The 14900-nt window shown below is 32.9% G+C and overlaps 1 protein-coding gene across 1 annotated transcript; it reads left to right on the top strand.

Annotated features, from left to right (window-relative positions):
- The first annotated feature begins 599 nt into the window (after window positions 1-599).
- On the top strand, window positions 600-14270 carry LOC148598366 (uncharacterized). Its single transcript, XM_088561843.1, has 7 exons — window positions 600-792; window positions 7499-7661; window positions 8509-8622; window positions 9593-9649; window positions 10250-10381; window positions 12895-13023; window positions 13376-14270. Exons 1-7 carry the CDS (start codon window positions 712-714, stop codon window positions 13789-13791), a joined length of 1092 nt encoding a protein of 363 aa, XP_088417969.1. The 5' UTR covers window positions 600-711; the 3' UTR covers window positions 13792-14270.
- The last annotated feature ends 630 nt before the right edge of the window (window positions 14271-14900 follow it).

Here is a 14900-nt window from a genome sequence, read left to right as displayed (position 1 = left end):
GGACAATAAAAAGAGATTACTTCGATGCAAAAAAGCAACAAAAACGGATTCAGTGGACTTGTCAGGTCGACAAGTTCGGACATAAGAGAAAACGGTGATTGGGTACATGAGAAGTAAGAGAAAGTAAGAGGTTCGAGATGTAGTGATATGTGAGGCGAAAAATCTTAACTACTTAACATTTTGGAAGAAAATGCCCCACATTATCAAACCAGAAAACCTTTGGACACTGATAAAACAATTCAAAGAAGGTTCAGTAACAGTATAGGGGATTACAATGATGATTAAATACTTAGTATGAACTTTTCAATTAATAGTAAAGTTCAAAGTCTATATTGAGGTATCATATAGATGAACTTTGCATTATGGCAATTGTTCGAAATGGAACGTTGTTCAATAGGGTAGTTCTTGGCATGTAACAACATAGAAATACACGTAAAGCTTACTTACATAACACGAAAAAAGAATATATAGTCAATTATATTACCTCACCTGTACCTCTCAGCTCTATACATTACCGAAATTGATCGATACACTTTGTAGTCTTTATTTAATAACCAAATTTAGATGAAGTTATGATAAACCTTCTTTCAACTTGCATTAAAGTTTCGTTTGAAATGGTACAGTCGTAGCGACAAATTGGGTCGTCCTTGGTCATTCGTATGATATAAATGACGGCTGCCAGTCCCAGCCGCATTCATATCATCGAGAAAAATGAAGTTTGTATGTTCTGTTTTGTGCGTTTTAGCATTCGTCTATTCGACTGAAGGAAAACGATATAGGAGGGATCTATCGGTATGTAAATGCATTTTTTAACTAGATTCGCCATGTTCTTTATTTTAATTATGATGTACTTCATCGCTATTTTCTTTCCACATAAGGTAAACATTTAAAAAAGGCTACTTTTCAGAAAGTACCCGATGCAAAAAAATATAACAACAGCTACACTTTTTTTTTTAAAATAGTTGAGAATTACCTTTCAGATCCGCTATTTTTTAGGCACAATCATGCATGCAGAGAGATTTTTTTTATAAATTGTAACGCATATTGAAAAAAAAATAATATAAGTTGAGAAGGTGCTTATTTTATTGTGCATATAGATATATTAACAGTAGCCCTATTTAAAAGGTATTGATTGAACAACAAAAATATTAAAATACAGATAACGTACACATAAAGACAGGAAAGCTCATATCATTTGCGAGTTCACACACTGTCGCTTAAATTCCAGCTGATACATTAATTATAATATGATTTTCCATACGTTTTCATGAGTATTTCAGTTTGCTTTATGTTGAAAGTTACTGTACTCGAAAAATGTTTTTTTTTACTTTTTTTACGCGATTTCATAAAAAACATTTTGCACAAATAATAAAGTGTTAAACTGCTGAAATTAGGCAGATATGTGCGAAAATGTTCTTCGGCAGCATTCGACAGACTGAATTGGTTGGTAGATTGAATGATTGTTTATTTAGATAAATACGAATACATAAAGTAATTTGAAAATGCTATTATTTATTTACTTATTTTTCTTCGTTTTTTTGGTCTGTGCTTTAGTTTAAGGTTTTTTTGTGCTTCACAATCATGTTGCTTTCTATACAAAATACAAAAACATTTCATAATGTGCTTTTACTCATATAACCGCCGCAGAATTTGAATTAAAACAATCTGAGCTTACACACTTGAATCGTTCTGTCCATTTCTGTTATACCAAAAATGAAAAACAGAAAATAATTATTTAATTGTGTACATGCATGGCACCAACTGCGGGATAAACAGTTTATCTCTTTGGATTTCAATAAGGTCTCGTATAAATACCCTGCTGTCAACGGTAAAACAAGATGGAGTAATGTAACAGATTCTAACCCGTCTTTTGTCGTCAATATGTGATCTATACGGTAACATGTTTTGTTTTTAACTTTCCCTAAACTTTATAGTTATAACATCATGAAAAGCAAAAATAATAATAATAATAATAATAATAATAAGAAGAAGAAGAAGAAGAAGAAGAAGAAGAAGAAGAAGAAGAAAAGGCCTTTAATACAACATAGCAAAAAATATATTTTGTAAAGAACTGTCTGACCCCTATGTTCTAAAAAGGGTAGTAATTCCAACATGCTCAATTGCTTTACACAAAATTTATGACCAAAAATAAATTTGATCACGTTGTATACTTTCACCACATGTCAGAATGTTGCTACGCCTTACCGTTTTAGAGATGTATCCGAAAAACTAATGTCTGACCCAGATGTTCTTTTTTTATAACAACGCATATTTTTCGACGAAGAAAAAAAATCCGTACAAAAGTTCTAGGAAGAATACCTGGCGGAACACTTATGCTAAATTTGGTTCTATTTGGTCCAGCAGTATCAGAAGAGAAAAATTTTGAAAGAATTGTAGAAGAAGCTCAAATGGCTCAAAATGTTAAATGAGGTCATTTGCTGAAATATCTTTCCTCTGTGTAAAAAGTAATTCAAAATATGTTGATTGATTGATTGATTTTGTAGAACGCAGAATTGTTAATTTGTTTTTTAATAGGATATTTAAATTTGTTACTGTGGTCTGCTGCATAAATTATAGCATTTTACTTTTATTCGTTTATTTTTTATTGAGAAATTAAATATTCATTTGATAATTTGTTTACCTTTAGTTGGTATATGATCAAGGATTGATTTCCGAAAGATTTCAATTTGTGCCTTTTACATCTTATTTCCTGAGGCGCCTCAATTGTTTGTCGACTGGTACAGTGTGTGAATTGGGATGACATTTTGAGAAAATGAGTTTGTAATAAATCGTCATCATTTATCAATAATTGGAAGTCGTTTATGACAAATACAAATTTTAACTCAGAAAGTTTGGTCAGGAATGGCTTTCCTTTTGTTGCTTTTGAAGTATCAGTAGGTGTAAGCAAAGGGCAGTGCGTGAAAAATTTTATGGCAAAAAAAACACTGTTTTGGAATTTTAATTTTACTATAAGTACCATTTAGTATCAAGAAAAACAGACAAGATTTTCAATATCATTTTGTTAAACTGAGTTATAATTTCACTGAAATGCACTGAAAATGAACAATCCACGAGAAGAACATGATTGTTCTAACATTCTATTGAAAAAATTCAGAGAAAATACAGTAATGCAAAGATAACAAAATGGACTTTTCAAGTAGAGAAAGAATTACTAAGTATATTGTCAGATCAGTAGGGTTTTGAATGCATGTTTCTGATTTTTCACGATTTTGCCTAATTCTTATCAATACTTACACTTTAATGTGTCACGATATAACTACCGAAGTTGCCGAAGGGAAATTTATATGTTTATCCAAAAAGTTTGAATAAAATACACATCACAGCTATTGACTTTGCTAATTATGTCTTTGAATAAAGGCGTGTTAGATACAAGTAGATTTCTCTAAATATTAGTTATCTCTATTAATACGTATTGGCTTACAAATATCAGACATCAGGATATTGCATCGCGAAATAAAACTACTATTTATACATATAGTACTTTGTAACAAGTTTAACCCAATTTCAATACGATTTGACAGTCGAAATAAATGTTAGTAATTTCTATAAACCAATCCAATTACATGAATTGAACAGTTAAAACAGTTCTCTAGAGCACACGGTACTTTTATTGATCAAGTTTCGTATTCGACCGAATGATAGAACAATTTTCGTATGAATAGTACTCTCAGATAATTATTAGCGTGCCTTAAATAAAATAGGCAGATTATTCATATAAATACAATTCAGCATATCTTTATTTGACACCAAGTTTGTTTTTGTGTATGGCGACAATGATGGTAGGATAACATTTTATTTATGATACAGTTACGAGTATCTGATTTTTTTTTAAACGCCAAAAACCATGAGGCCAGTGATGCATTGTATCCTCGTAGACAAAACATAAATATTAAGTTAAATTCCTTTGGTTTCAATGCAAAATTAATTACGTTCAGTGTGTTATTAACTGTCTTAAATATAACCCGCAGAAAACCACCAATTATCTAAGCATTGCCTTTACTACCTTGACATTTTAGTTTGAGGTTAACATCCTTGCTTTGCAAATTGTCCAAATTTAACCAAAAAGAAGTTAACTGATACTTATATAAATTTCTGCAAATTACTTGATTCATTAATAAACAAGTCAAGAAAATATGAGTCTTTTGTGATATCAGTGCAAATGGCCGATATTTTCCAAAATGCATTACTGTGTTGTTGAAATTGACGGTATTATTAACACGACTTCCGGATTTGATCTGTTCCCTAGCAAAACATAATTTAAAACAAGGGACGTATAAGAATTTGTAAAAAGTAATCAATTTGCTACTGATCTCATAAAAGTATGGAAAACTACTTCAAAGTTCACAGAATCACAGAGTTATACGTAGGTGAACTCTTTTTGTATCACCCGATCATATGACCGGGCTAAGGGTGAATCGACATTACCGGCTAACAAGCAAAAACCATTTCACTCTTGTCTGTCAAATAATTCGATTCCAACGGGCCAGCCCGGTTCAATCGGCTTCAAGATTGTTTGCATCAATATACATAAATTGATGTAGAAAGAATAGGTAAAATGCGAGGTTTTAGAGGAAATATACAGCAAGGTATGGTCAAGGTATCCAATGTACTTTTGTGGCCTTGGTTTCATATAGTTTATAATTCCCGCACCCACTTCACTGGTTAAATGCCACCTGAATATACTTATTTTACACATAGTGGACATATACAAAATGTTCATCGCAGTTATTGTCATCACTTTGCATTCTAGTTTGCATTTCAAAAACAAACTTTTATTCATTATGGTATTAAGTATATCTGTTCTTACGAACAAAACATTCTACAATATTTTAAATATCCATATACACATATGCATGTACTGTTATACTGAAAAAATTGGATCATATATAATTTTTTATACTCGATTGACTGATGATGTTTGCAATCATATCGATATTAGGTCACTTTTTATATCCTACCCGGTTTCTCAGATATTAGGAATGCTATCCCAATACCTAAAATATGTCAAATGGCCTACAAATAACACGTCATTCAGATAGTCAAGCTTAGGACTAGGCAAATTGTTTACATGGAGAAGTAATAAACTACGACATCAACCTTTCTTTGAATATTTCCTCTCAAAATAAGATGAAAGCAGCAACCAATTATTTTACAGAATTATATAGGCGCCGCCACAAAAAGTGGACGTCGCCCTATAGTAATTGCTCTGTCCGTCCGTCCATTACAAAATCTTGTCCCGACTGTAGCTCTTTTGTCTTTTGAGATATGCTTTTGATATTTGGCATGTGGCTAGATCACCTCAATACGAAATATCGCGTACCATCAATGATGACCGTCGACCTGGAGGTTGAATTACTGATTTTAAATGGTAATTTCTGATCCGGCCTGTACTTTTTTGTCCTATAAGACAGACTTTTGATATTTGCATGTGGGTAGATTATCTTAGATGAAGTGTCGCGTACCATTGATGATGACCTTTGACCTTGAGGTTTAATTTTTTTAAATTTTACATGCTAATTTCTGTTCCGGGCTGCAACTGTTTTGTCTTATGAGATAGGATTTTGATATTTTTTTATGTTAATAGATCACTTTAAGACAAAGTGTCGTGCACCATTGATGATGCCGTTCGACCTTGAAATTTGACCTTGAAGTTAAATTATTGATTTTTACATGGTATTGTTTTGTCCGGTCTGTAACTTTTTTGTCTCATGAGGTAGTCTCATACTATTTGACATATGGATAGATCACCTCAAAACATGGTGCTTCCTACCATTGATGACATCTTTTAATCTCAGTTTCCGATATATAGTTATTTATATATAGACGCTATATAGACGTATTATCTTTAAACAATCCGAATTTAGGGGATTTGATACATTGCATCTACCCCAAAAGAACTCGAGATAAAGAATAATACAGACACTGTGAAGTCAGCCTCATATCTTGACATACACTTAGAAATCGATGGTAAAGGAAAATTATTTACCAAACTTTACGACAAACGTGATGAATTTTCATTCAGAATGGTCAACTTTCTTTTCGTCTGTGGCATTATCCCTTCAACATCTGCGTATGGAGTGTTCATATCACAATTCATACGTTCTGCAAGAGCTTACCGAAACTACGCAGATTTTTTTTGTATCGTGCTAGAATTCTAATAAATAGGCTTCTGGGAACAGGGTTATGTCAAAGTCATCAATACAGACGTTTTATGGTCATCATCATGAACTCGTGGGTCGTTATGATGTATCCATCTGCGCCATGAAAACTGATTTATTCAACGTGCCATAGTTTTCCTTTTCCCTTTGTCTACCCCAGACTCGACTTTTTATGAGCAGCTCGGCGGGTGTTTCTAGAAAAGCAGAGGACGCTTACCCTATCCGTGCACCTGGCCCATGCTCCCATTTATTAATGGAATCAGAGTTGCTCATTCATGCTTTTGTTACTTTGTATGTACGATTTTATCTACTTCATGTTCTTTGTTGTGTATGTTTGTTTTCCATGTCTGGTCTTTGTCCTTGGATTACATTCTTTTGATTACTGTTATAACCTTGGTTCCCTTGATTACTCTTTGAATACCTTAGAAACTTGGTTCCCTTGATTATTCTTTAACTTTGAGGTTGATATATTGATTTTTACATGGTAGTCTCTCGTCCCGGCAGTGACTTTTTGTCTTATGACGTAGGATTTTGATTTTTTGCATGGGGGGTAGAACACCTCCAGATGAGGTGTCACATACTATAGTGGATTAGCCTGAGCTTTGAACTTTGACCTTAAGGTCAAATTATTTTATTTTCCATTCCTTTTTTATTTTCAAAATATTTCCTCTCACACTAATCCACAATGGTATGCATGTGACAAATATATATTATCTATCCACCATGTTGTGCAGGTGACAAAGACAAATAGTGAGTAGATATTGGTCATCCATTGGCGGGGCCCGCAGAGAATGTGGCAATCCCATCGCTCTCTAGTTGTGTTTAATGGGTTGTGAGGGAATAGACAATGGGTTATGGGGTAATGTTGGAATGAGGATTGTGGCATAAGGAAACGGTCATGGGGAATCGTTATTGGTTAGGCAAACATTGATGATAAACATTCGTTTTTGTTAAACAAATATGGTAAGCTATATGGTAACACACTCTCGGTGCGGTTTAACGGCCGCTTTAGCTGTGTTCGCTACAAATCTAAAACATTATATCAAATAAATATTAATAATACAATTTTTGTGAATCAGGTTATGCATTATCTGTTTTAATGTAAATGGGGTGAATGTGAATATGAATAGACAATACAGTATAGGATATCAGGCATAAACGTATTGAAATGGGGTGAGGAATTAGATTATGGTGACAGTGTCGAATTTACCCCAAAGAATTTTACATATAATAGATTATAGTTTGTGATGTATCATATTCTACCTGTATGTTTTACATCATGTAAACAAATCATGCTCACCGTGGTTGAATTGTTTTAGGAGCGCAGTTTACCAGAAGCCTTGCACTTCATGACTACTACGGATGTAGAAGACATACAATGTCTATTTGACACCACACCTAACTGCTGGAAAAGAGCCTATATCAATGATTTGGCTGATGATCTTGAAAAGATAGGACAAATTTTTGCAAAGCTGAAATCATGTAAGTATTGCATGTGTGCAAGGGTAAGAAAGCAGCAGGTGTGTCTTCAATTTCTATTTTGGGAACATGGTTGCTGCAATTTCAGGAAGTCTACTTTACTAACAGAAATTTTACAATTTATGTAATGTCAATATGTAGAAGTAAACGAACTTGAAACATTTTAAATATAATAACTAAGAGAGGAAAGATGAATAAACAATTAATTTGTATTTTGTATGCATTTTTCTTATTGTGAAATTTACAAATTGCGAATCAATGGGGTTTATCGATGCATAAGAAAATACTTGTTAAATACTGGACACAGTGGTTTATCATTTAAAGTAATTTAGAGAGTAATTTTAGGAAGCACAGGTCACCAAGTTTATATATCGAGGAAATGCACCGTTTGTGCATTTGGTTTTTTAATGTCATGTAGACTTTTTTTTTACGTTTAGTGCATAAAGTGTTGGCCTTTTATTTATGTGATACAAGCCCATAATCTGGGGGAATTGATCAGTGACAACACTCCTACTATCACCCTTGAATATAGTAAAGAACTAATGAAGTCAGGAACATTTTCTTCAAATTACCCACCCTGACACCTTAAAAAACTCATGCGGCTACGCTTCTGTACTAAGGTCTTTCATTTGTATGTTCATTTCTAATTTGGTTAATTTAAAATTAGGTTCATTTACAATTTGGTTCATTTCCAATTTGGTTCATTTACAAGTAGGTTCATTTCCAATATGACACAAACGGATGCTCATTTTGGGAGATCTTAAGTTTATCAAACTAATAGCTAAAAAACTGTTTTTTATACGTTTGAATTGTTCTATTCCAAATAATGTCTATCCAAATCTAAATTCAGTTAACTGGTTTACCGAAAAAGACAAAATACCAAAATTTGAAGAATACGAGAGAGAACTAGGAGAGGATATTAAGAAAATACTAAAACTACTTCCTAAATCTGTGGGTTTTAATGGTACGTATCCTAAATGGGAACAACCGTATGATTTCTATGTGTGTTTTCAGTATGATTTCTGACTATTTTTTTATTTTGTATTCTTGCCTGTTTAGATTTACCAAATTGTTTCGTCTTGGATTTTGTTTAACCAAACATTATAATTCTGCATTTTTATATCCAATTTGATGCGGACCTTGCCTCCCAAATAAAAATCAAATGGTTGCTCCCTATTTTAATGAAGACTTTGTGCCTATGCAGGACAAAAAAGAGTAACATTTGACTTGTAGATTATGTACTGCAATATTGATAAATAGATGATGTTCTCGAGACTTCCCTATAACAAACGCTTTTCGTCTTCGTTAAAGTCCAAACAATCACTTCTTAAGAAGATAGACCTAGAGTAAGGCACACAACTGTTACACATCATTGTAACGCGTGTATTCACAACTTTACATCAATCTTACGTAAGCATCAAAGTAACTCGGACTGATTTCATTCTGTTTCAAAGGAAAGCTTGAAAGTCTTTGGTGAAATTGAATATGATACAAACATATCAGTGATTGAAAGAGTTATTTCCTTTACCTTAGGTCTACCTCCTTTAAATGTAATTGTATATATCGTTTTCTTAATACGCTACTTTCGACAGAACGATTTTGAGCCGTTCATGAAACTACATAAATTGGACGTCACTATAAAGTGCTCATGTAGCGTCCTCTACAATGGTAGGTAATGTAACTGATAACTTGTATTGTGCCTATGTGACAATAGTTCTGAACCATACGTCTCGATCAATTACTTGGGTTTTTTAAACTGTACATGGCGTACATATATATATAATGTATACATTAACATATGCATGTGTGCATTAAGATTGTATAAACTGTTATTCTTCAACAACCCAAATGCAATAGAGGGGGAATCCATTAACCGAATATGTATTTCCTAATTTTTATTTAGGTCTATCATCATATATCAATTTCACTTTCAGAGGAAACTCAACAGCATGAATATTTGTTCAATCGCGTGAATGTACCCTGCATTAGAGGTAAGTTTTTCGTAAAAGCGCGTAATTGAAATTCATCAATAAGTTCGATATATCCATTAAATTAGTTATGCTTATTCTTAATCCTCAAGTGTACCACCTCGATACATGGTCTCGTTGCAGAGTGGTTGTTGCATGAGACAATGGATCCGATCACGGCTGAGTTGAATATATCAAAATAGGTAGTAACTACTTCATTATTGGAGATACCTACGGAATGTTCTTCTGTGAACCACACATTAAAATCTAAATCAATTTGTCGGACTGGTACAAAGTAGGGTCGGTTCCATTGATCGAACGCTCTCATTATGAAACGCATGAAATATTTGAAACGGATCATAATCATTTAAGCAATTAATCCACTTTCATGATTGCCGTTGTTATTATGATAGGACAGTGCTTAGACATTATTGATTAAATTGTCATGCATGTAATTCAATTTATAGTTAACGTAGACAATATTAATTCTTAAAGTCATTATACATTCCTCCCTTTCTCAAAAATAACAATTTAATCAATAATGTCTAAGCACTGTCCTATCACATTATGTTTTAGTGATGAACACCAGATGAGGAACATAATCGCTGCTTCTTTATTTTTCAGAATACTTGAAAATAGATTTCAATGACAACTCTCTAGCCGATTTTGAAGCTGCAAGGAACAAAGCTATTCAACACTTTCTTAAATGTGAAAGTGATGGTTATGACAGGGCAAAGGAAGAATTAGAAAATATTTGTACGTATACATTACTCGAGACTGACTGTAAAAAATAACATGTTTGTAGGGGACTGTTGGAATCAAGACTTTAATAGGGCCGCTAGAAAAAAAAGTACTAGACTGAGACATTCAGGACTAACATAGTCTGAAACAGTTTAATTACAAAAAAGGAGCTCTTGTCTGAAGTATAATACAACATGGAAACTATGAAAACAAATTTGTAGCAGAGAAATTTAAGACTAGTATCTAAACGTTAAAAAGATGACAAAAGGTTTTACTTATAGCAGAGATATTATGGACTATGATATAGAATGTGACAAGGTCGTTAGAAAGAAAGGCTCTATATTGTACTGAACAAAATTAGCTGAAGAATGTTTCTTGTGTGTCGCGTAGAAAGGACCGTGGCTATTTTTCCAGAATTCCGACCACAAGTAGGGCCATTTAAAAAAAAATCATCAAATGTTCGAAATTTTCATGAGTATCTGTTTATTAAAAACATTTTTGTTACAAAAAATTGCAAATTGTGAAAAAAAGGAAAGGAACAAAAATTCGCCGCAAAATTTGTAGCAACCGTATTTCCGACATTTCTCAATATTTAAAAAAAAAACCACTTTAAGTCAAAAACTAACATATGACCTACACGATCGATGTTACATGACAAATATTGACAAAACTATAAACCCAATACTTTTCATTCAGTATTGTCAATTTTCCTTTCATCTGTGGCAACATCGCTTCGGCACTTTCGTATGGAATTTTCATATTACAACTCATACGTTATGATAAAGCTTGCTGCGACAACGTAGACTTTTTGTCTCGTGCTAGACTCCTTAGAATAAGGCTTCTGGATTAGGGTTATGTTACTGCAAGATTGAAGTCATCGATACATTGCTAGCAGTGTTATGACTGTCATCATGGACTCTTGGGTCTTTACTGTGTATCCATCTACACCATGAGGACAGATTTGTTTAACGTTTCATAGTTTTCCTTTCCTCTTCCGGTGCTCCTGGTCCATACTCCCAGTTTTAGTTGAGTTCGAGTTGCTCATTTACTTTTAGTAATTTGTTTGTAAAACATAAAACTCAGAAACAGTAAACAGTAAACATTATTTGAATTATTATGACATCATATTATATAGTACGTATATTCTCAGCCCAATTAATTCAACAGTTATAAACAGGTACTCTGCATTAATTTGTAAACCGTTTTTGGTTCGAGTTTAGTCATATGTTTTACTTATCTTGTTTTTATTTTTTTTTAATTAAAATGATATTTAATGTGTATTTTATCGTTATATCTGTTTTAAAAAGTTTAATTTGATTGTTTATTTCTCATCCGGGCAGAATAGGGTTACCTATAAACTAACTTAGTTCTAAGATGTTTCAATACATCAAATTTCGCCAAAATTTAGCCAACGCTCTTTGAATCTAAACTTTAATAGGTAGACTTGAAAACAAGTTCTTACTTGTAACAGAGTTTCAGACTATGTTCCAATCTGAAAAAAAAATCGTGACTATGCAAATATTATTTAGATTATCACAGAGGACTACGATGATGTATTGACGAAAGAAATATTCATTGTAACAAGAAAACAAACAAAATTCGTTTTCAACTTTAGTTCATTGTTTATGTTACTTGAGTATATAGGGGCAGCTCTTCCACTGTACCTGTGTATAATGATGTTTCGTGGATGTTTCAAACTTTCCGTTTTTAAATTGATATTGTCATTTTTATACGTGTTTTCATTTTTTGATTATCCATGTTGACTGTTGCGTAGAGTTAATCGGTTCGGTGATATTTTTATTACCATTTTAAAAGTTATCTACTTCAAAAGAAGTATATAAGTCTGTAGACTTTAAGTTTTAATTATGACGTACAATCTTTGCCGAGGCCAGCATCAAGAGAGAGAGTAACAAAAAAAAAATGGGTAGAAATTATTGGTTCAAGATTATTTAAAGGTATCACGATATTATGATCTAGACTGTCATGAATAGAATAGTGTGATAGTATAGGCAGTAACAGGAAAACCAGGCTAATGATTATAAGAGGGATACAAGGGTGATAAGTCAGGCGATAACAGGAGGATTTGGGCAATGATGAACACTATGGCAAGAACGTTAGGGTACATGTAATAATTTATACTAAACTAAAGAGACCAGGATAATGACCACGTATATAAGAGGGAAACAGGAGTAGGATTAAATAAGGTATCAGGGAGATTAGGGCATTGATGGACACTGCAGTGACAAACAATATAAAGTTGATGATTTGGACGGAAAGGGAAGACTAGAGTGACGATTTATAATATAACAGGGATTATAGGAAAATAATAATAAAAAAACAAATTAAAAGCCTCTGATCCACATTTGTAATAAGATACTACAGGTTGAATTATACATGCACTTTCACAGGGAGCAGGCTTATATGGAAACTGCTACTCTACGTGTTCTACACAAACAAACAAAAATAAGACAAGTGATGATTTGTGTAGTTCTTGTATTCTTGAAATACATTTTTAAGTTTATTTTCAGGTCTAAGTAATGCAAATGACGCTATGAAAAAGATGAATCTGATTTTGGAACTCATGTCCGAGTTGAGGGATCTGAATGTACTTGTGTGGTCAATTATGTACTTAGACTCAAGTAATTATTCTTCTTCAGGTATGTATATATTTAAGGTAAAACTTTGATTATGAAAGTTCAACAACTCAGGAAATTCTGCTCAGGGAACCTAATTTCGCAAAGCAAAATATTTTGCAATTTTATGCAATGACCATCGAAATAAACCACAGAAACTTCATTGTACCAATAAGTATCTGGACCATTAAATTTCGTTAACCTTACTTACAGGTCTACGCATTTTGTACGTTCATAAAATAAAAGTCATGAACCAGCATAATTGTTAGCTTAGCTTGTAAATACAAAGTACTAACTCAGTTACGAATTGCATTCAATGCATCTTATTAGATGCAAGAGTTTCGAATAATATGTTTTTTTTTAAATTTGATTAAAGCCTCAGAAGAATGGAATACAGCCTTGAAAGAGGACGCGTTTGACCCACAAAATGTTAAGGATGCTGCCAAAATTATCGCCAATCCGTCGGTGCCTGGAACATCCGGTAATTCAGAAAAGCGTGGTGTCAACATACAACAACTTGTTTCAAAAATTGAAAATGCGAAGGAAACGTCATCTGCTGTACGAAATACCTATCTTTCTTCAAGAAAGAGGACAGAGGACGACTATTCATTCAAAAGGGATAATCATATCAGGGGTGACCATTCCTTCAACAGAAAGAATCTGAACAAGGCCGACTACTCTCTAAAGAGGGGGAAGCAGAATCAGGCAAACGTTGCATCAGAAAATTCTGCTAGGATAAAACAACGACTGGAAGAATTACTTAGAGAAAACAGTCGAAGAGGTTATTTCTGAAATGATTTAGTTATTATCGTATATGCGCTGTTATCACTTGCTTCTCACAAACCTAGATATTATTCGCAAAATCGAAATTCAAAACAATCTCTTTAAATACATTGATATTGTAAACTATATTTATTGCTAATTTGGTTTTTAGGTCAAGTAGATTTTGATTTTTAATTTAGCAAATATGACAGCTTCGAATATCAAGCATAATAATTCTCCTATTTTTCATACAATGCAGCATTTTCTTGGCAAGATTCATTTTTTCTTAGATATATTTCGAAAATTTTAGCACCGTTTTGACTCTTTTATATAAGCACACAATGTATACATACACTTAATTCTTTTTTTTTCTTTTTTTCTTTTTTTTTCTGTTCCACGGAAACTAACTTAAGCGCAGCCATATTTCTTTTTTTATATACATTGCAACAAAGTTAAGTTCTTGTAGATGTAATCTGTTTGTATAATGACAATAAAAACTATCTCCTGTATTATCTAGTGTCTGTTTTGTAATGGCCTATAATAAGATTAAGTTTATTAAACGATATCACATTTAAAACAAAAATGAACCATGGAACAAAGACTAGACCAAGAAAACATATCAAACAAAACACCATAAATAGCACAAAATATCCGAAAGAATACACAGAATCCTAAAAAAAACCCACAAATATAAACAACCCGGACGCCATTTAAAATAGGAGTTTTGGTACATAGGTATCCGTCCTTTGTTTTTCGGGTTAATGTCGAGTTACTCATATTGTGGTAAATCCAGGTTGGAACGAATAAAAATACCTACTATACGCCTCCAGTGTTTACGTGGCCACACCAACGATCAATAATTTCGTAGTAACAACCGTATAAGACATAACCTTTTTCGCGTAGGTTATTTTAAATAATTTGAGCGGTTAAAAAATTAAGGTAAACACATCGATGTTGTTACGGTAGACACTGGTATAATGTATGGGCTGTGATACAGATAAATTCCACACTGACCATGAGGGGCTTAAGGAATGTTACCACAGACAAAAAGGAAATGTATTAATTTAAATTAAAAGTCATCACGATTATTTTTTAGTAAATCCATGAGTCATCTGCCTTCATCGGTCACTTGTAGGAGG

The sequence above is a fragment of the Perna viridis genome, chromosome 14, assembly GCF_037379345.1.
Source record: "Perna viridis isolate PV_CMFRI_1.1 ecotype Kerala chromosome 14, ASM3737934v1, whole genome shotgun sequence".
Classification (NCBI taxonomy): domain Eukaryota; kingdom Metazoa; phylum Mollusca; class Bivalvia; order Mytilida; family Mytilidae; genus Perna; species Perna viridis.
Note: the sequence above shows the minus strand (reverse complement) of the source record. Positions and strands in the feature narration are given on the sequence as shown.

Bases quoted from the DNA above. Each gene is read 5' to 3' on its own strand.
- LOC148598366 (XM_088561843.1), top strand. From the start codon at position 712: ATGAAGTTTGTATGTTCTGTTTTGTGCGTTTTAGCATTCGTCTATTCG. The intron at 8,623-9,592 runs GTACGTATCCTA...TTTCACTTTCAG, and splicing joins TAAATCTGTGGGTTTTAATG to AGGAAACTCAACAGCATGAA. The intron at 10,382-12,894 runs GTACGTATACAT...GTTTATTTTCAG, and splicing joins GGAAGAATTAGAAAATATTT to GTCTAAGTAATGCAAATGAC.